Source organism: Plasmodium gonderi (genome assembly GCF_002157705.1).
Source record: "Plasmodium gonderi DNA, contig: Chr07, whole genome shotgun sequence".
In the NCBI taxonomy this organism is placed as follows: Eukaryota; Apicomplexa; class Aconoidasida; order Haemosporida; family Plasmodiidae; genus Plasmodium; species Plasmodium gonderi.
Genome location: NW_021628932.1, coordinates 545,546 through 566,921, shown reverse-complemented (window position 1 = coordinate 566,921; position 21,376 = coordinate 545,546). Strand labels below are relative to the sequence as shown.

At 31.2% G+C, this 21,376-nt stretch overlaps 6 protein-coding genes across 6 annotated transcripts; 2 read left to right on the top strand and 4 right to left on the bottom strand.

The window, feature by feature from the left end:
• Positions 1–81: 81 nt before the first annotated feature.
• Positions 82–1,298, bottom strand: PGO_071080 (26S proteasome regulatory subunit RPN8; the record flags this gene model as incomplete). The annotated part of the gene is made up of 2 exons (XM_028686981.1): positions 82–569; positions 779–1,298. The coding sequence occupies 2 exons, from the start codon at positions 1,296–1,298 to the stop codon at positions 82–84; spliced, it is 1,008 nt and encodes a 335-aa protein (XP_028542782.1).
• A 1,824-nt stretch (positions 1,299–3,122) lies between these two features.
• PGO_071070 (tRNA (adenine(58)-N(1))-methyltransferase non-catalytic subunit TRM6) lies at positions 3,123–4,781 on the top strand (the record flags this gene model as incomplete). Its single annotated transcript, XM_028686980.1, has 1 exon — positions 3,123–4,781. The coding sequence occupies one exon, from the start codon at positions 3,123–3,125 to the stop codon at positions 4,779–4,781; it is 1,659 nt and encodes a 552-aa protein (XP_028542781.1).
• Positions 4,782–5,126: 345 nt separating this feature from the next.
• PGO_071060 (hypothetical protein, conserved) lies at positions 5,127–5,396 on the bottom strand (the record flags this gene model as incomplete). Its single annotated transcript, XM_028686979.1, has 1 exon — positions 5,127–5,396. The coding sequence occupies one exon, from the start codon at positions 5,394–5,396 to the stop codon at positions 5,127–5,129; it is 270 nt and encodes an 89-aa protein (XP_028542780.1).
• A 1,142-nt stretch (positions 5,397–6,538) lies between these two features.
• PGO_071050 (hypothetical protein, conserved) lies at positions 6,539–10,702 on the bottom strand (the record flags this gene model as incomplete). Its single annotated transcript, XM_028686978.1, has 2 exons — positions 6,539–7,816; positions 8,291–10,702. The coding sequence occupies 2 exons, from the start codon at positions 10,700–10,702 to the stop codon at positions 6,539–6,541; spliced, it is 3,690 nt and encodes a 1,229-aa protein (XP_028542779.1).
• Positions 10,703–12,070: 1,368 nt separating this feature from the next.
• PGO_071040 (hypothetical protein, conserved) lies at positions 12,071–14,877 on the bottom strand (the record flags this gene model as incomplete). Its single annotated transcript, XM_028686977.1, has 7 exons — positions 12,071–12,118; positions 12,399–12,461; positions 12,600–12,672; positions 12,954–12,996; positions 13,173–13,229; positions 13,561–14,125; positions 14,800–14,877. The coding sequence occupies 7 exons, from the start codon at positions 14,875–14,877 to the stop codon at positions 12,071–12,073; spliced, it is 927 nt and encodes a 308-aa protein (XP_028542778.1).
• A 4,479-nt stretch (positions 14,878–19,356) lies between these two features.
• On the top strand, positions 19,357–20,849 carry PGO_071030 (hypothetical protein, conserved; the record flags this gene model as incomplete). Its single annotated transcript, XM_028686976.1, has 2 exons — positions 19,357–20,082; positions 20,238–20,849. 2 exons carry the CDS (start codon positions 19,357–19,359, stop codon positions 20,847–20,849), a joined length of 1,338 nt encoding a protein of 445 aa, XP_028542777.1.
• Between the last annotated feature and the right edge of the window lie 527 nt (positions 20,850–21,376).

Below are 21,376 nucleotides of genomic sequence, written 5' to 3'. Positions count from 1 at the left end.
GGACGATGGGGATTTTCCTGTTTCCTGTTTCCTGTTTCGTGTTTCCTGTTTCGTGTTTCGTGAATTTTGGGAGATAAATTTTTACACTAATTTTTTTTTCCTTGATTTATCTTTGTCCTTGTCTTTATCTACTTCTTTGTCTTTTTCCATATTATCGTCTTCCGTTTCCTTGGAGGCGTCCAAAAGTTTCTTTTTCTCTGCGTTTAATTTATTTTCTATTTTGTTGTTTATCAAATTGTGTAGTGCAATAACAGATCTTGTTATACTTCCGATGAATACGTTCAACATTATGTCATTATTTTTTATCATAAATGCTTCAACTAATTCTGGGTTCTCAGTATCTGGTAAGAGACTAAATACGTTTTGCAAGTTGTAGAGAATTTTTATATTCATTTCTATATTTCCGTTCAGTATATCATTTAAATATGTTGATATTGCATGCAGTTTTGAAATCAGGCTTTTAAGGGAAGATAGTTTATCGCCAACTTTTGTTGCTAATGTGGATGTAGATACGCTCTTCAATTCTTTCAGAAGAAACTCCACTCCAACATCTTCGGCCTCAAACGCACCTATGCAGGAGGGTTAAAAGGGGGAAGAGCAAGAAAAAAAAAAAAAAAAATGTACACTTGAACAATGTGCATTTTAATTTTACTTTTAACACGTTTTCCCTCAAACACTCTCACTCTCACTCTCACTCCCTATCTCTGTCTCTTTCTCTTTTTTTTTTTTTTTTCTTTTTTTCCATTTCTGCACAATGAACGAGGTGATGATTTTTTACCTATGGTGACTGGAATATGGATAAAGGTTTTCCTAAATTTATTGTCACAAATAGCCTTTTCAATTGCCACGTAAGCATTGACAGGAAATATGCTTTGATCTGTATGCACATTAACTAAGAGAAAAATGGGTGCATGGTGATATTTGTAAAAAATTTCATTTATAAAAATATCATTAGGTTTAATATTTGAACCCGTTGTATACCATCCCACAATTTTTTCTCTTGTATTAATTTTACGTATCATATTGAAAAGATTTTCATTGTAGTTATCGTCAACAAAAAATATGTTTATATCTTTTATGTCTTCTTCAAATGGCACTGCATAACTATTTGTTAAGTGAACAACTCCATCTATTTTTTCTCCTAATACTGTTCCTAAAACCCTTTTCTTTGTATTACTCGCTATACGATTGTAATGATCCACAACAGATAGAAGGACTATTGGATGTACTACTACATGCTTGTTCAGGTAAATTCTTTCTAGTTCATTTTTGTTTTTCTCAAATATGTCATTTTCCATTTTTTCCCCTTACACCTTCCCTCTTGCTCCACCTAGGGGTGTGCTATGCATGTAAATGTGTTTCTGATTTTTCAGGGCGAGTAACTTCCTTCTGGATGTGGCACGTCTGGATTTGTCTAAAATGAGCCTCTACTCTGAACACCTATCACACAAAAGAGTGTTTCATCCAAGAGTGCATCATTCAGTTGGTGTGCTTTTCCTGCAGTAGCAGCACGAACCACTGTTCAAGTGCTCTTCTCTACCTACGTCTCTTTGTTAGTAGTACGTGCATGCATATATATGTATATATAAAAGTGTACTTCTGTGTGCATTTATGTGTGTATTCGAAATACATGCAACTACTCGGGAAAATGGTGGAAGTGACAAGTGCCTTTATTTTGTTGGGCTCCCTTTTTAAGTAGGAGAGAAAAAGGTGCACAGCTAGCTAAATTGGGGTTACATTTGCACACAAAGGTGGGTATGTATATATATACATACATGAATACATACATACATGCACATATGCATATATACACATATGCATGCCTATATATCTGCGCTGGCGATTAGCCCAAAGTGTTGCTAAACAAGTGCGTGATAAGCTATGGAGAATTTAGTCTCTTTTGCGTTTACTCCATTCTCATTTTTCATACATACACCCATTCAAAAATGGCCCTTTGAATTTAAAAAGATATTGCTGGTCAGGCGAAATGGGGCAGTGCAAACGAGTCGTGAGCAAAAGGGAAAAAGAGAACAAACAGGCGAAAGGGTTTGCTGGTTGAGATGAAAATAAACTACAAAATGGAATATTCACACGGATTGTTAAGTGAAAATAAAAAAAAAAAAAAAAAAAAAAACTGCTTCGAAAAATGTTCCCTTTCACAAAATAAAAATTAGAAAAATGGAGTGCCTTATTTTTCGTGCTTTGCCTTTTTAGTTTATTTATTTTACTTTTTTCTTTTATATATCTTGTGATTGTCACCTCACTGACCCGTAGCTCTATTATCCTCATCTATGCGCCTTTTTTTTAAAAAAAAAAAAAAAAAAAAAAAGAAAAAAAAGCCATTTGGGTTGTAGGTTACTTTTCATTATTTCGGTTATTCTCTCATTATTGCAGTACGGTTGTTTACATTTATTGCCAAGTTAAGAGAACATAAAGCAAGGGGCGTGGGAAAGAAAGAAAGAAAAAAAAAAAAAAAAAAAAAAAAAACAGGAAATCATTAGGAAATAATATAAACTATGCTTTTATAAAACAATTTGCAAACCGTTTTAAAGATTATTGAGTAGTTAAGCACATGTATTTTCCACTCTGAATTCACACATATGGAAACCCAATATTTGAACAGGTTCAATGTGACACACCATTTTGAAGTATAGGAGAAAGAAAGTTATTCTATTTAACCTTTCTTTTGCGTAAGGTAGTATGTTGCACCTTTAAGTTATACCCAAGTGTGTATAATTTAACCGCGCGTACTAATGTATGGTTATATATGCAAAATCATCTTCAATTGCAGCATAATGAGAAAAGTACTGATAACTACATTTAGTACCAAACTAGACTATGCATAACTGGTATCAGAAAGAAAAAAAAAAAAAGGACAGTTATTATGGATATATTATACCCATCCTAGTAAAGGAAAAAAAAAAAAAATTCTCCTAACAGATTGCCAATGTAGGAGAAAAATAAAAAAACAAAAGTCATTTGATTAATTTCCCCGTATTTTTTCCTCGTGCTCCTTACGTCATATCTCGCTCCCAAACGTATGATCCTCCTCCCAGGTATAAGCCTTATGGGTGCCATCATAACATTATCTCAGATTTAAATATTAAGAGACACGAATCAAAATGAAAATTCGAAAGCACGACTTTGTCCTTATTGATGACGAATTGAAGTGTAAACTGCACAAAGTAGTGGATATGAAAATAAAAATAAAAAAGAATTATCTCAATCTGATGTTTCTTGTGAATAAAAAATATGGATCTACATACACTTACATAAAGAACAAATGGGTTCGAAGCAAAAAAAATAAGAACAAATTAGACATTGATTTTAATGAAGATATTAAGGGAACAAATAAGGATATATTTAAAGATAACAATTCACAAAAATTAACAGAAGAAAATATAGCACAATTAAAAGAAAATAATTCTGAAAATCCTTATGAAGTTATTCAAAAACTTATTGACAATTCTGTTACGTATAAAGAAAAAACATTAATTTCAAAATTTAAGTATGTAGAAAAAAAATTAAAAAGACACTTGTGTCAATTTACTGTATACGAATGTAATATTCTAAATTTAATGAACTTTTATTATAAGTACTTCCCTGAAAAAATATCTTACCTACGGGTTGATTACTTATCTAATTTATTGTTTCATTTAAATCGAGATGTTCTTCTTAAAGGAGAGGACAAAATCACCATGGGAGATACAGACTCAAGCAAAAATCAAAATCCGCTAAGTAAGGAACACATGGAGGAGAAAAAACAATTTCAAAATATAGAGTCGCAAATGTTGCAACAAAATGGAAATTCCACTTCAGAACATTTAACAGAGGAATATATTGACACGAACTTATCGCTAAACCCGAATGTACTCATTTATGATGATTCATTTGGTTTATTAACGAGTGTCTTAAACATTATTTATTATGAACATGTGAATATCTTTTCTTTAATTCATAAAAATGCTTCTAACTCCATTATCCCCTCTTTTGGAGTACGCAAAAATAACAACATTGTTAAGATCAGCATCCTGAACGCCCATCCCTCGCCAAAGATGTGCAGAAATAACTGGCACACCTTGAACCAGAACTATGAGTTCGTCTGTTCGTTTGGAGCGATGGAAGAAGTAGCAGAACCTGTGGAGGAGGTAGCCGAACCTGTGGAGGAGGTAGCCGAACCTGTGGAGGAATCATCCGCTGAAAACGAAAAAATGGGAATGCACGAGGGTCGACACGAGGTGATGAAGAGGAAAATAGAACAGACATATGATTCAGCTGATTTTGGTGACAATCGAAAAGGCGAATCGGTCAGTATGCCATCCCAAAACGACCTGACCTGCCCAAGCAACAAGAGAATGAAGAATAATCATCCAGAGGAAAATGTGAGAAGTGCATCTGAAAAAAAAAGCGCACAATTACAACGAATTTTGATGGATGATATAAAAAGTAGAAAAGCCGAATCATTTGTCATAATAATTTCAAGCGAATTTATATATAGCACCAATACAGATGTGTATTTGCTTATAGATACATTAATAAAGATTTCTTTGAAATTTTTAAAAAATGATAGTAAAATTATTATGCATACAGACGACTTAAACATTTCTAATATGTTTTTGAAATGTCTAATCGATACCAATTCGTTCATAAATATAAAATTAAATGAGTACATCCTCCGAGAGCAGCAGGTTGTGAAACGCAGAACACATCCAGTAATAAAAAATGCCAAGCTAGCAGATGGGTTCTTGTTAACTGCACTCAAGGTCGAAGGGGGACCGTAGGTTCCATCGGTTAATACTGTATATATGTACGTATGCACATCCATATATGCATATATATATACATCATCTTAGCGAATTGATAAAAATAAGTACACAGAAATGGCCATATCTATATTTCTATGAATTGGTGCAAAGCCCATTCGTTCCACATGAACACTTGTAGCTCTCCCGCACGCTTCTAATATTTTGTGATATATCAATATTTATGCATCATTTCGAAGGAATTAAACAAAGACTATGCTTCCAAAGTAAAATTTTTTTTTTTTTTTTTTTTTTTTCCTTTCCATTTTTCACGAATAAGTCTCTTCTCCTCCGTTGGTTCTACTTCTATGAACCTACAATAACTTAAAACACGTTGTGCTGTCCCTTGGAAGACTTGAATTTATTTTTCCTTTCTCTTGAAATTTGAACCTTATCCATTTTTTTTTTTTTTTCTTCTAACTTTTTTTTTCTTAATTCCATTTGTTCTAATTTTTTCTCATACAAACCTTTTAAACTCTCTGGTAATTTTGATACACTGAAATGTTTTCTCACATCTGCTTTAGTACATATGGTTCCATTGTTTGTCATTAGGAATTTCATCACTGTTTTTGCAAGTTGCGAATTTGGTCCCATTTTAAATGCGTAACTATTTGTGCAAGGGGAACAGAACACACATATGTGCACATGTCGAATTTATGTGATTGCTTTGGCAAGGACTTTTTTGAAGCCTTTTTTTTTTTTTTTTTTTTTTTTTTTTGTCTTATGTATACTTTTTAACTAAAATATAATGAAGTAGAATGTAAAAAGGTATTCTAACTAAAAAAATTGCAAATTAAAGAAGTTTTAAAAAAAAAAATTGTTGTAAAAATATCAGTGGGGAGGGGAGGGAGTGAGAATTTCCCTTTTAATTTCTGCATTTGTGTTAGTAAATTTTTCTCTTCTCTCTTCTTCATATATAGTGAAAGTTATGAGCATATGCGTTCACATTCATGTACGTACATGTGCCTCTGTAAATGTGCCTCTGTAAATCTGCTCCTGTAAATCTGCTCCTGTAAATGTGCCTCTGTAAATGTGCCTCTGTAAATCTGCTCCTGTAAATCTGCTCCAGTAAATCTGCTCCTGTAAATCTGCTTCTGTAAATGTGCCTCTGTAAATGTTTTCCCTTCCACTCATAACTCATCACGCATAATTCTGTGCATATGCACGTGTGCTCGGAATAAAATGTATATACCACCACCTCTTCTCCTCTTCTTCAATCTTTTCTTTATTTTAACATAACATTTTTGCAAAAAAAAAAAAAAAAAAAAAAAATTCAGCAAAAGTGTTGCTTCCTCCACGTGGAACGCACTTTTTACATTCGGCTTTTTTAAATCCGAAATTTCATCACATGAAATTATTTACATGTTACATGGTTCCTTTTCACGGAACTTTTTATTGTTCGGGGTGCCCACAATGGGGCGACAAAAAGGGCATGTTATATACAGGACAGTGCTATGAGGTAACACTTGTGAACGCATTTATAGGGAAAAGAAGCGGAAGAAAAAGTGGAAAAGGTATACGTACAGGAGTAGGAAAAAGTTATTCAATGGTGGATAAAGAAAGGCATGAAAAAAGAAGAAACAACAAGAAAAAAAGGTTTCAAAATGAGTAGCCCCAAAATGAGCAGCTCCAATTGGGGAGAAATCCAAAAGTTTAGAAAAAAAAAAAAAAATCCAACCTCCATTTGACAAACTTAAAAGTTACATTACCTTTACCTAAATTTCTGCTTCTCTATATCACCCACGTGCACGGGGTTGACGTTTTTTTGATAAATCCACACTATTGTTTAGGTCACTTAGACTCAACCCGTTTTGCTTATTATGTTCCCCCGGTGGGTTTAGAGGATCGTGCTCATGTTCGTCCTTATTTGTCTCATTTTTCCTGCAGTTCATAGTTATCTGCTTAAACTCCTTAAAAAATAATCTGCACCGTTTGTCATTCACATCTTCATCACTAGAGTCACCCATTTTGGTAGCATCCACAGTCACATCTGTTAAGAAGTTTGAATCTCCAATCAGACAACCTAACTTGTTCATAACGTCTGAAATTTGTGACATTTTTACATTTACTTCAGATAAATTAGTAAAATAATCATTAAACTTAGCAGGAGTATGGTCGCTTGAGTTCATGTTTTGCTTAAAGTTCCCAGATTCGTAACATTCCCTTTTGAAATGCATATAAGTTTCACTCTTGTTATGACTATGTTTGTATTTTACTGAACTAGGTATCACTGTAGAATTATCAATGGCGTGTTCATAAAAAGAGAAATTAATTTTATTTTTATATGTATCATTTTTAAGCCCATTTTGAATATGTGGGATATGTGTAGCAGTGAAAAATCTGTCAAGTAAGGTAGAACTTCTCACATCCTCATTATAATAAACATTTTCAGGAAAATTATGAATAGTACTAGTAGAACTAGGTTTCTTGGAAAAGTACTTCATTTTTGACATTTTTAAAAAATCTAGCAATGCATCAGATTTAGATCTTAAAAGACATTTTTGAAATATTTCATCTTTTTCTTTTAGTATTTTTTTATTGAAAAACATAGCAAAGTCATCTGTCCGGAATATTTTAGGTTTGCCAAAACATGGGTTTTCATGGCTTCTTCTAGATGCATACTTTTGCTTTCTTTCGCTTATCTGGAGTTGCTGTCGGTCATTTTTTGCACCATTTTTTGCATCATTTTTTGCACCATTTTTTGCACCATTTTTTGCACCATTTTTTGCACCATTTTTTGCATCATTTTGTGCACCATTTTGTGCACCATTTGGAATACGCTTAGTACTATTCCACTCTTTCATAATGTCACCTGAGATGCTGCCATAATTCATCAGATGAAGGCTAAATCCTTCATGTTCTTTTTTCTCCAATTTACATTTCACCTTTGCATTTTTTACAAGGGATACACGAGTCAGTGCTTTTTTTTTTGCGTTTCGTTCTAATGCGCCTTCAAGTATACATAGGGCATAAATTCTCGTGTTAATAAATTTTTTTATGGCTCTTTTTTCCTCCTATGATGTAAGAAAGAGAAAGAAAATGTATGCGATAAAAATAAAGGTGTCTGGTTCGATGGTTTGTAGTAAAACCTTTTGCACATGCATTTGTGCCAAAATGTTTTCACGTTATTTTGCCCCATAGAACAAGGGACAACGCGTGACCTATGTAGAAGTGTTATGTAATCATAGCTACACTGGTTTTACCGTTACCTCGGGTTTTCTCATTACCCGGGTTTTCTCATTACCCGGGTTTTCTCATTACCCGGGTTTTCTCATTACCCGGGTTTTCTCATTACCCGGGTTTTCTCATTACCCGGGTTTTCTCATTACCCGGGTTTTCTCATTACCGGGGTTTTCTCATTACCCGGGTTTTCTCATTACCCGGGTTTTCTCATTACCCGGATTTTCTCATTACACCGGTTCTGTCATTACGCCACTTCCCCCATTTTGTTGGTCATTCGTTTTGTATAGACATCAATTGAGACTCACCTGCCGCTGCCTCAAGGACCCGATCAGGGAAAAGAATCTACACAAATGTCTAAGCATATGCTTCTTCAAAAATAGACACAGCAGAATGGTAAAAAACTTCAAGCATGTTTTCTTCCTCCTGTGGTCATTTATGTCTACATCAACGAAGTTATCAATTAAAGTGTTTGTTAGCACTTTCTGTTGAAATTTTTTTTTAAGAATTTTTGAATTATGTTGCAAGTTTTTTTCTTTTGAATGGGTCATATCTTTGTTACAGTCTATATTTCCGCGTAATGATACATTCGTTTGATTGTTCGTTTGTGTATTTATTTCATTGCCCGTTTGGTTGCCCATTTGGTTGCCCCTTTTATTGCCCCCACGATTGCCCGTTTGTGTGTTTATTTCATTCTCATCGTTCTTTTTCAAAATTCGGAAATGTTTACATTCAGCATGTGCTCTTGTTAAGGCATTATATTTGGTATCCCAATTTTCAGTGTACTGGGAGCCCTTCAAGATATTTTGCGAAGATGATGTAGGATTAATGTTCTCCTTCGATGCAATTGTTTGATATTTATTATTTCTTTCCATTGCTGAAAGTAAATTGCTTTTCTCATCTTTAAATTGTTTTTTTTCTTTGTATACAATTTTTGCATATTCTTTATACACAGGACGAGAATTTTTGACCTTGGGATATTTTTTCAAAAGGGATAAATAATAACAGATTTGTTTTCTAAAAATGTTATTGAATGTGTTTACTGATAATATAACATTTTTCTTTATTATTTTATGAAACTTTTGATATTCCTTTTGTGCATTTGTTCTTTTGAGAAAATTTTCATTACTACTGTCATCATAAGTTGTTCTAGTATAATCACTATTAGAGATACATTCAAATGATCGAAGGTTATTTCTCCCTTTTTCAAATTTATCTTGGATACACCATCCATGGACATCCATATGGCTACTATTATTGCTGGCACTATGAGGACGCTCCTTATATTCTTTGAAAATCTTTAACATTTTTCTCTCTTTACCATTGCACGAACCATTTCGATTCAATCTGTGAAAATATATTTTCTGTTCTGTGTCTAAAACTATCCTTTGTGGATCTACACAATTCCATTCCTTGATATTTTTATATCCTTCTTTTTTATTTATATCTTTACATGTATTATACTCGTTATTTATTATATTATTCTCTTGTTTAGAATTCTCACTTTTGTCATAACCACATTGGAAAATAGCAGTTTCAGATTCATGCTGGAAGTTCTCTCCTGTGTGATTATCATCATAGAGGTGGCAGGGAATGTCATAGGGGGAAGTTTTACTTTTTTCACGATTAGTATGATTTTCTACAAAATGATTTGTTTCCTCATTTGTGTTCTTCAGCTTGGGTAAAGCAGAAGTAACAACAGTAGCAACAGTAGCAATAGTAGCAGCAGTAGCAGCAGTAGCAGCAGTAGCAGCAGTAGCAGCAGTAGCAGCAGTAGCAGCAGTAGCAGTATCACCACCACTTTGCTGTTCTTCTTCTTGGTGGTGGTGATGATGATGATAATCTTCCCTTGGGTCACCATAACGGAAATTCCTTTCATCATCTACCTTGTTGTAAATGCATGGAATCCTCCGCTGGGTAACACATTTCTTTACATAAATGGCTGGGAAATCACTGAAGCGGTTATTTTCTCGGTAGTTTTTTTCATTAATAGACGTTTGAATAAACCTCCTTTGATTGTCATCTTGGAAATAAGGCCAAGTAGGGTTAACTTCATAAAAGGTTTTAATATCATCCTTCTTAGTCTTATCCCATTTTGTGTTTTCATTTTGTTTACTCCACTGAATGTTGAAATCGAGGTTCATGTTCATGCGCTGCCGTCTCTGCAACGACGTGGGTATATCCTCCTCCTGCCTCTCCTCCTGCTGCTGCAGTGGATTTTCATCTCCCTCCTGTAATCTGATTTTTTCTCTCTTGTTCATTTCTCTACCCTTGGTAATATTCTCATTGAGAGAAGAGCCTCGAGTGAAGCAGCTCTTGCACCCTCTGTGACGAACATATTGTTCTGTTACTTTTCCAAAATGTTTTGAACAAGCCCCTTTGGTCGTTCCTTTTTCGCCTGAACAGCAATAATTTTTCGTTTCTAAATTTATTTTTCCATTTGCTTTTTTTATACAAAAATTGGTCCTTATGTTGTTTTCACATAGTCCATTTTGCGGCTTAATTTCTGCTACTTTCTTATTGTAAAATGTTATAAATTTTTTTTTTCCTGTCTTTTTTCTTAAACTTGTGTATGTATCATCATAACAACTTTGTGTATTACTTTCATACTTACTTTTTTTTGCAGCATCATTCAGATATCTCTCTTTAATTTCATTCAAAGATATCACTCGCTTTTCGGAGTTCTTCCCTTTCCTATGCATCCACCTGATGTTGGACATTGGTCAAATACACAGGAAGTTTGAAAGGTAAAAATTTATGAAGAATCCAAGTGAAAACATAATATTTATCATATAAAAACACACTTTACTTTTTTTATATAATTCATATAGAATATTTCCACTGATTTTTTTGTTTAGACTATTTCTGAAAATAATCGAAGGATCTAAAGTAAATATATACCTAATATTACGAGAGATCTCTATTATTTTAAGACTGCATATAAGGCATATGTGTATTTCAACTCGATCCCAAACTCGCTTTTTATATATATCATCCTACATACATGTTCATGAAGAACATCCTTTATTTTGTGATGCGATGATTGGAGTTAAGGTATTTTTGCACTGTATTATATTAGCAGCTGAGGATTGTATTCCATCATTCATTTGTTTTTTCTCCCTCAATCTCTCTCTTTCTCTTTCTCTTACTTTTTTTTTTTTTTTTTTTTTTTTTTTCCCTTTTTTTTTTCACCTTTTGGTAAATCACTTTTGCACAATGCATGGGTGTGTGTCTTTTTTTCAATGGGTAAATAAAAGTCTACATTCATTTTTAAAACAAACGTAAGATTTTTTTTTTTTAAAAAAGATAAAAAAAAAAAAAAGGTGGGAATAATATATGTTCGTCTGTGAATTTGTTAAAGGTAAAGAAATGGCACAAATTGTTACAAAAAAAGGGTAAAAAAATGGTAAAATGGTGTAAAAACGCGTAAAAACTTCTAAAAACATGTAAAAAAAAAAAAAGGGCACTATAGGAAATACACCCCGAATGAGAGTAATTAAAAGAAAAAAAACTCTTTCATATGCAGACGTTATAAAATGGACATATATCCATTTGGTGATGGATGCATTAAAAGGTTCATGGTAAAAATAATTGCGATAAAAATGTGTTATATACCACACATTGTCATGTTCAGCTGATGCAAAACGTAAAGTGTGGAAATATATGTAAAAACTATTGAAAAGGCAGGACGTACCAAAATTTGTACTCAAAAAAAAAAAAAAAAAAAAAAAAATGGGATAAAAAAATGGCACAGAAAAAAAAAGGTGCACACACTAAAAGCTAGCTAATGGCAATTAATTCATGGAGAGAAATATAAGCGTCTACATAATATTTTTAAATCAATAAGATTTTCAATTTTAAAACTTTAATTCCGCAAGCACAAATGTATTTCTACACATGTTTTAACTCATATAACGAGACGGATGTGTATTAATAACAATGAATACTACTTCTCTCGTTCTTAAGATTTTTACTTCTTCACAAGGAAGAAAAATGAATATACAAAATATGTAATTTCTCATAGAAAAACTACGTCCCCTACACACCATCATTACAATCACCTCTCGCGACCTTTCAAAAAGAAACAGTTATTGTGTCATTCCAAATCTTAGAGCCCTTGCTTTCAATTTATCACTCTATAAACGGAAAAGAAATAATTGCATGCAGTTAACATGTATGTACATATACATGTGTGCACGTGTGTACGTAATATTGAACTTATGACTATTCATTAGCACCACTGTACAAAGATATAGTATGTTTGCATAAGTAATATCTCCCCGTTCATTCGATGTTACATGAACATTATATGGAAACGTTCACTAAGTCTTGTTTGCATGAACTCAAAAAAAATGTAAGAAAAAAATTCAGATACAATGAGTATGTAACATATATGCATAACACATCAGAACGTACCTCGTTGACTAAGCCAAACCTTTCGGCTCTCTTCTTTTTCATTTCAAAATCGTTAAGCTTTCCCTGTATAATGGGGTTGGGGATGGGAAACATAAAATATATACACAGAATATAAATATGATTACACAAAAATGGCCTGCGTATATATATTCGTGTGTGCGTGGTGGTATGAAAAATATTATGAACAGTTAATCAGCTAACCTTATTCAGACCAAAGCGCTCAGCTCTCTTCTTTTTGTTTTCCTCTTCCATTTTTTGGGTCACAATGCAAAATCTGCAAAAATGGAATAAAAAAAAAAAAAAAAAAAAAAAAAATCAATGAGTCAATGAAAGAGAGATGAGGTGAATGACAGCAAAATGGAATCCATTGTCGTGAAACCAGATGCTTGGATACAAAATTAGTTGTAAGGTTAACGCCATTTTTGTGACAAATAATTCAGGCATTTCCAAATATTCAATGCCTTTTGGGACGTTGCAAAGTATGTCAAAATATCTAGATAAAACTAGTGTGTAGTGTCATTTTTAATTCCTTTTATTCATAATTTTATTATTTACCTCTTAGCTCTAGATTCAAGTGCATCATCCGTAGAAACGACACCTAAGCATAGAATGGGGAGACGATAATAAAATGAGGACAGATGTGAAGGGGGAAGGAAAAAAAAAAAAAAAATGTTCACGTATGAAATAAGATCTGCGGGGTACATAATGGATAGGTAAACATCATTAATGGTGAATAAATAACTGCTCTTCGCAATCTCAATTTTGTATTTTTACCAAATCTTTTTTTTCGTAATTCTCTCTTTTTCTCCTCAGTTAGGTAAAGATTATCTTCTGGAGTGAGAGAGAGAGAGAGAGAGAGTGAGAGAAAGAAAAATATAATAAAATAAATAATTCACAATATCAAAATGCGTAAGGTGCTGTAACCTACATAAAAAAAAAAAAAAAAAAAAAAAAAAAAAAAAAAAAAAAAAAAAAAAAAAAAAAAAAAAAAAACTGCCACAGAACAAAGTGAGCAGACTGCATATATTGGCCATGTTGCTCATATTGCATGTGAAAATATTTGCAATAGTGCCAACAATATATCATATAAATACACGTATGAACATGTGTGGAAAATGTTTTATAAAAGGGAAAGTTTCATGCGTATTGTCTTTAGTCAAACCTGGAGGAGAAATAATATTTTTTTCTAGAATATTCTTTGTGGACAGCGACGTTTCAGAAAAAGTTATTTTTGGAATGACAATTTTAGTTTTCTTTTCTTCATCATTGTTCAGGTTTAAATTTTTATTAGCATATGTTTTATCGTCACTTTTTGAATTGTCGTTTCCGTAGTATTTGGACTCTTCCACATTAACATTGGAAGTTAGGATATTTTTAAAATAATTTTTCATTTTTCCTATATCAGGTTTATTATATTCTTTTTCTCTTGTATTTACTGATAAAATTTTTTTTTTTTTTTGGGACCCTATATATGATGGGGAAGAGGGTGGCATGTAATTATTATTTTCTTCTTCTATGTTTCCCTCTTCTATATTTTCTTTTTCGAATGGTTCAACAACATTTATTTCTGAGTTATTTTGATTTCCTACTAATACATCCGTTGATGATGACGCTTCTAGATATGATATTCCTTGTTCAGAATTTCCCTTATTACTATCCAATATGTATTGATTTATAGAATTAGGGTTATCTTTTTCATGATTTATGAGCCTTTCTAAAAGTTCGTTCTACGTTTTTATTTCAATTTGTTTATTTTATTTTATTATTTTTTTTTTTGGGGTTCATACGAAAAAATTGGGAAAAAAAAAAAAAGTACGTGTGAGCAAATAGGTTCAATTTTTTTTTTTTTTTAATCTAGAGGTGATTATTTTATAATGGTGGTTGCAGCGATGGTGGTGATATATATCTAATGTACGTACCATATGTATAATATGTATATATATTTGTATAAGTCTGTGTATAAAATTTACATGTATATATTTATATGTTTACATGCATATATTTATACGTTTGGGCATATCTAATTAATTATTGTCAAACTGATCTATGGACTATATTTTTTCCTTAAAATATAGCTCATGCTAATAGTTTTTACCAAGAGGAGTAAGCGAATGTTTTATATATATATATATATATATATATATATATATATGTATATAAATGCATACAAGTAGTTAAAAACATGTTCGCAATTGAAGATATGCACGCCGGCGTAAGGTACATATATATATTTATGCATCTATATAGCATATGTAATTTTTTTTTTTTTTTTTTTTTTAATATAATTATGCTTGTGCATATTATAGTCCTATCGCACTGTATATTATTTATACGTATAGATAATAAATATATTTACCACCCTGTCGCTCACTGCTGTTAAATATATATCTTATAATATTACCTTCTTGCCATGTGATGGTAGCCCCCTTTTGGCTAACAAATCCTTTAATTCCGAACATTTCAGGTTTTGGTAGCTCATATTTTATTTTTTATTTTTTTTTAACTGACTACTGATGAGAGATGGATTGGTCCAACTTGTTGGTTCAAAGGGGTTTGTTTCTTCTTATTATTATTCTTAATCTTAATCTTATTCTTAATCTTATTCTTATTCTTAATCTTATTCTTATTCTTAATCTTATTCTTATTCTTAATATTAATCTTATTCTTAATCTTATTTTTAATCTTATTCTTAATCTTATTTTTAATCTTATTCTTAATCTTATTTTTAATCTTATTCTTAATCTTTTTTTATTTTTTTTATTCTTTTGAAGGCAAGAAATATATACAAAAAAATGGTTCGTAATTAAATATTAAAGAGAAAACATATAGTATAGTATCAACTGTTACAATTGCTAATTGATGATTTCAATTATTCAATCCCTTAATTTTTGCTATGCCCCCTTCGCTGTTTGCAGGTTAAAGTATGCCAGCTCCTATATTTTTGTACATAAATGAAACATATATATGAAAACCCACCAAATATTTAATAATATTGATATATTACTTGCATACACAAGCGCACATACAAATATATACATATATAAAAATAATCAAATCATATTCAAATTTTCGATCTTCTATGTAATACAAAGTAAATACGGGTGCATGGGCAGATGGGACAAATAAGAAAAAAAAAAAAAAATTTAAGTTAAAAAAAATTGATCTGTGAGTGTAATAATTTAAAAAGTTTATGTGAACACATTACATACTTGAATATATAATTTTTTTTTTTTTTTTTTTTTTACTGCGACCGTTTTTCTTTTTTTTTAACAGCGCCCTTTTTTTTTTTTTTTTTTTTTTTTTAACACTTTTTTTTTTTTTTTTTTTTTTTTATATTTTTTTTTTTTTTTTTTTTTTTTCCCCTTTTTTTTTTTTTTTTTTTTTTTTTTTTTTTTTTTTTTTTTTTTTTTTTTTTAATTTTTTTTTTTTTTTTTTTTTTTTATAAGCTACTTTTTTTTTTTTTTTTTTTTACCCCTATTATCTGGTTGCAATTTAATTTTACCTTTTTATTTCTGTATTTCTTTAATTCTTTGTCGTTTATCCTCTTCGTCTTTGAAAATGCGTTAGAACAGGAGCCACGACAGAAGATTTCCACACATGCAAAATTATTTATCCAACCTATGGGATACACACGTTAGAATACTTTTCAAGGCATTAATTCTACGCCATCTTAAAATTGTTTATCACGTTGTGACTATTATATCATAGGAAGGTGTGTATACATAGAGTTCATGTAATGTGCATTTAATTAAATCATCGGAATGCAGAATGCATATTCTTTTAAAATGATTATATACATATTCAGGCATATATACACCGACAAAATCGATGTTGTGTTACATGTATTTATGTGCACACGCATTCAAACAGATGTGACAAAATTAACCAATTGTTCTCATTGCTACTACAGATAATAAGAACATTTGTGTATACATGCACTAAGCACGTATGCAAGTGTGATCTTACCCAAGCACACACTTGTACAAGTGTACTCTTTATAACCCTTCGAACATTTTTTTGTAACCTCAATAGAACAGGAAATATTAACATTCATGCTTGACCTTTTTGCCGAACCATGAATGTATTCATAAAAAACACAAAGGTTAAAACCACCCGCTAATCACACACATAAGCCAAATCAAAGCTAAAAAGAAAAAATAAATAAATAAAAAATAAAAAAAAAATAAATCAAAATCAAAAATGAATAAATTTTTTTTTTTTTTTAAGCTTATAGTGAGGGAAGTGCACGCAGACTGTCAATACCTTACTACGTGTGTTTATGAATAAATTACATAATACCCATGCTTGGCAAAAATTGTACATTTTCCTAAACCTTTAAAAAAAAATAAAATAAAATCGTCTTCATTTGGATAACCTTTTTGCAAAGAGTACATAAATAGGATACGAACTGGAAAAAAATAATTCACCATTTTCCAGTTTCCGCAAAAAAAAAAAAAAAAAAAAAAAAAAGTTAAGCTCTCGTTTATACACACATACATACATAATCATCTCTGTCTGTATGCATACACGTCAAACCCCCCCAAGGTTACAATTAAAAAAGGAAGAAATTATGTTGAGAAAACTCCAACACAAAAAAAAAAAAAAAAAAAAGCCTCCTCCATGTAGTATTTGGCATCACTCATGAGCACAGAGTTCACAAGTGGTATCAGTCATATTTGTAAAAAATAAAAATAAAAATTATCCAGTTTAAGTACTAATATATGATAGCATTCCTCTTTTCTTAATTTTTTTTTCTTTTTTTTTGATCCATTTTATAATATCATATTATCTTTCCCTCGCTGCTTGGCACAGAATGATTAATTTTGTCATTTCTATTTTGCGATTACAAATGGGATAAAGCCATGCCAAACGGAAAATAGAAATTCGCCATACGGTTAAAACGTTCGTTCGTTTGTATATATATATGTGTACATGTGTAAATCGGCTTGATCCAAAGGTGCCAGAATGATGTTCTTTACACGTTTCATTGCAAGTTTGTCAACTCGATGAGCTATATTTCCTGCTGGTATTACATGAAGGCACAAAAGAATAGAACATTTTTTTCCCCCCCTAATATGCAAGTTCATAAAGGAGGAAAGTAACACCGCCGTATTTCGCTTGCTGTGTCAATTTTATCATTTTTTAAACACGGTATTTGTTTTTATATTTCCTTATTTACCACTTGTTAACTTTATTGGCCATATGAAAATCTAATAAAATTGTTTCAAAATTTTATTCCCCCATTTTTTCTATGTCTTGATATATCCACATTTCCTAGGGGCCGTACACTGAAATAATTTTTTTTTTCTTTTTTTTTACGGAATTTGTTGGCAATTTTTTAGCATATGTTTGGCAATTTTTTAGGCAATATGTTTGGCAATTTTTTAGGCAATATGTTTGGCAATTCTTTAGGCAATATGTTTGGCAATTTTTAGGCAATTTTTAGGCAATATGTTTGGCAATTTTTAGGCAATTTTTAGGCAATTTTTAGGCAATTTTTAGGCAATTTTTAGGCAATTCTTAGGCAATTTTTAGGCAATTTTTAGGCAATTTTTAGGCAATTCTTAGGTTTATAAGCCATTTTTTAAGCCATTTTAAGCCATTTTTTAAGCCATTTTAAGCCATTTTTTAAGCCATTTTAAGCCATTTTTTAAGCCATTTTAAGCCATTTTTTAAGCCATTTTAAGCCATTTTTTAAGCCATTTTAAGCCATTTTTTAAACCATTTTAAGCCATTTTTTAAACCATTTTAAGCCATTTTTTAAACCATTTTAAGCCATTTTTTAAACGACTTTTCTTTATTCATCCAGTCGCACTACATTTTCTTTTTCTTTTTTTAATTAGAACATTCGGATAAATTTTTACATTTCCACACATTTACCCATTGCACTTTTCCTTCGCATACTCTTTAACGTGCTTACATCTTGTGACCATTCAATTTAAAAGTTTTGCACAATATGTCAATAAATTTTTTGTGCGAATATTATACTTACACATTCATATGTCACTCAACAGTTGGTTACACACCTTGAAGTGTTATTTTTAATTTTGCACTTTTGCTATATTTAACGCAAAGTTCCTTTTTCTTTTTTTTTTTTTTTTTCTTTCTTTTTTCAAGCTTTTATTAGGCATTACACACTATACATTAATTCCCAACCACACACACCATCTTCTGCTCCTTTCTTCCCTTTTTCAAAGCTAACCTAATTATTTGCCTTATCAATCTTGAATTACGAAAATACAAATATATAGTACCAAATGTGCACATCCCCGTTATTTATATTCGATTTTGTACATTAAGTGTAAGAACAAGCATGTGGATGCCAAAAGCCACATTTGATGTGAGATAATTTTGCCCATTGCCCCTTGGCTTTTTCAATAAATGAGCAACCCCCCGTGAGCCTTCAATGCACGCTTATATTTCAGCGCTTGTGTATGTTTCAATACATGTGTATGTTTCAGCGCTTGTGTATGTTTCAATACGTGTGTATGTTTCAATACGTGTGCATTTCATATTATATACACCCACCTGAATGTGTATGCCGTCGTACATACATAACAACATTTTCGTACACGTATTTATAATGTCTGCACGATATTCCAAATTTTCCCAATTTGCAAAGCAAAAAATATATCACATCATTTCAAAATCGCACAAAGGATAATAGTTCTCTTTTAATTATCTCATTTCTGATACATTTAGAACTTGGGCATTTCTTTATTTTTAGCGGATCCGAATTTACTCTTTAATCATTATCTCCCTGTATAGCATTACTGTGTTAGTGATTATTTTATTTTACTTTATTTTACATTATTTTATTTTTTTTGAATTCGTCTCGATTTTCACGTTTCTGTTGCTACACAGAAAGAATCATTTTTTTTTTTTTTTTTTTTTTTTTTCTCGACGGACGCACGTCGCACCTATACTAGTTGTTAGTTTTAGATTATCCTTTTGAAGAATGAAAAATTGTGTAAATTTATTTTTTTTGTTTTACGCTTTTTTCAAACATGTGAGTTGCCAAGCAGATCAAATAATTAACGAAAAGTTAACCAATTTCGTTTTTATGAGTTGTAATTACCAAAAGGGTAAGGCAAATGAGACGTTAATAAAATCAGTAGAAAAGAGGAGACCACAACTTATGCTCTGGGTTGGTGATTATTTTTATTCAGAATGTAAAGATTTAAAATGTTTAGATGAAGTTTATGAATATATTAAGAAAGACCCATTTTATATACAATTAAAAAAAAAATTTGTAATTGATGGTATATATGATGATCATGATTATAATAAAAATAATGGAGATCGATTATATGAACATAAAAAGGAAAGCAAAACGCGATTTTTAAATTATTTAAATGTTCCAAAAAATGACGTAAGATACAAAAGAAATGGTGCATATATATCTAAATTATATATTGACCCAGAAAATGAAAAAAACCAAGTTAAAATTATTATTTTAGACACAAGATATAACAAGGATCCATATCCTTTTTACGCCCCTGACTCATATCATGATAGTTTGACTCATATGTTCACTTCATTTATTGTTCGTTTTCATGCTGCTTTGTTCGGTTTATATTGCGATAGCAAAAATGACATTTTGGGAAATGAACAGTGGACATGGCTAGAAAAGGAGCTAACCAATTCCAGTGCTCGTGCTCATATTATTGTTTCTTCTACACAGGTAAATTAGCTAGCAAAAAAAAAAAAAAAAAAAAAAAAAAAATCCACTTTTTCCTGAACGGGTCATTATTTTTTCCCTGTTACTTTATGTGAACGCTAGTGTGCCCATTTGTCACGTACCTCATTGTCGAATTTGTTACTTCTCCCATCACTCAGATTTTTTCAAACCACATTGTAAACGAGAACTGGGGATTAATGCCATTTGCACAGAAACGATTGAAAGATTTGATGAATAAAACAAAACCAAAAGGCCTTCTCTTCCTAAGTGGTGATGTACATTTTGGAAGCATACTTGGAAATGAAGAAAATATTATCGAGGTCACAAGTAGTAGCGTAAATCAGGAAAATATACTTAGTTCTATCAACAAATACATTATATATTTGTCAACACATTTGTTAAATAAGAAGAGCCCCTTTGAGTTAAATAATATATATTCTTTTAACAATTTTGGATCTGTTAGTATAACATACACAAATGATAATGAAATAAGTGTTAAATCAGCCATTCATGATTCCCATGGCAATGAAATATTAGTGGCTAACCAAGTTTTTAATAATAAAAAAAATATATATCAAAAAACGCAGAACTTACACTTAATGCATGATGATCTGGCAACATTCTCTTGTAAAAGCAATGCAAAGGTAAGTATGCACATTGTCATTTACGTATTGTTTGTATTATGGTTCTTGCAAATTCTTTTCATTATTTATAAGCTCCTCGGGTTTGGAAAACGAAGCAAGATCACAGACAAAACGAAAGGTGAATAATTATGGTGCAAAATATATATATATATATATATATGTATGTGTGTACGTTAGGACATTGCCTTCTATTGTTTACATTTAAGTAGCTTATGATTTTGCCTTTTTTTTTTTTTTTTTTTTTTGCCTGCATCATTTTATCCGTTCTCAATTTTGTTACACATTTCTTAGTCTATTTTTATCCACAGCTCATTCGTCTACTTTAATATAGCCACCATCTGCTTTAATCTACTATTACATTTTCCAAGTATACCCCCAACTTTTTCTTTTTTTTTTTTTTTTTTTTTAAAGACCATTAATCAATTCTCCAACGCACGAAAAACCTTTTCTTACGCATCTTTAATAAATGACAAACCTTATGATACTTCATGGTTATTTGAAGTATTGCTTGAGTAGACTTTTTTGATTTTTTTAGATGGGAATAACATGGGTTGTCATGCCCTATCGAAAGTTGGTAAAAAAATATTTATACATTTGTTATATGTATGGAAATAATTGTGCAGTGTTCTGAGGGGTCTTCATTATCATGATTC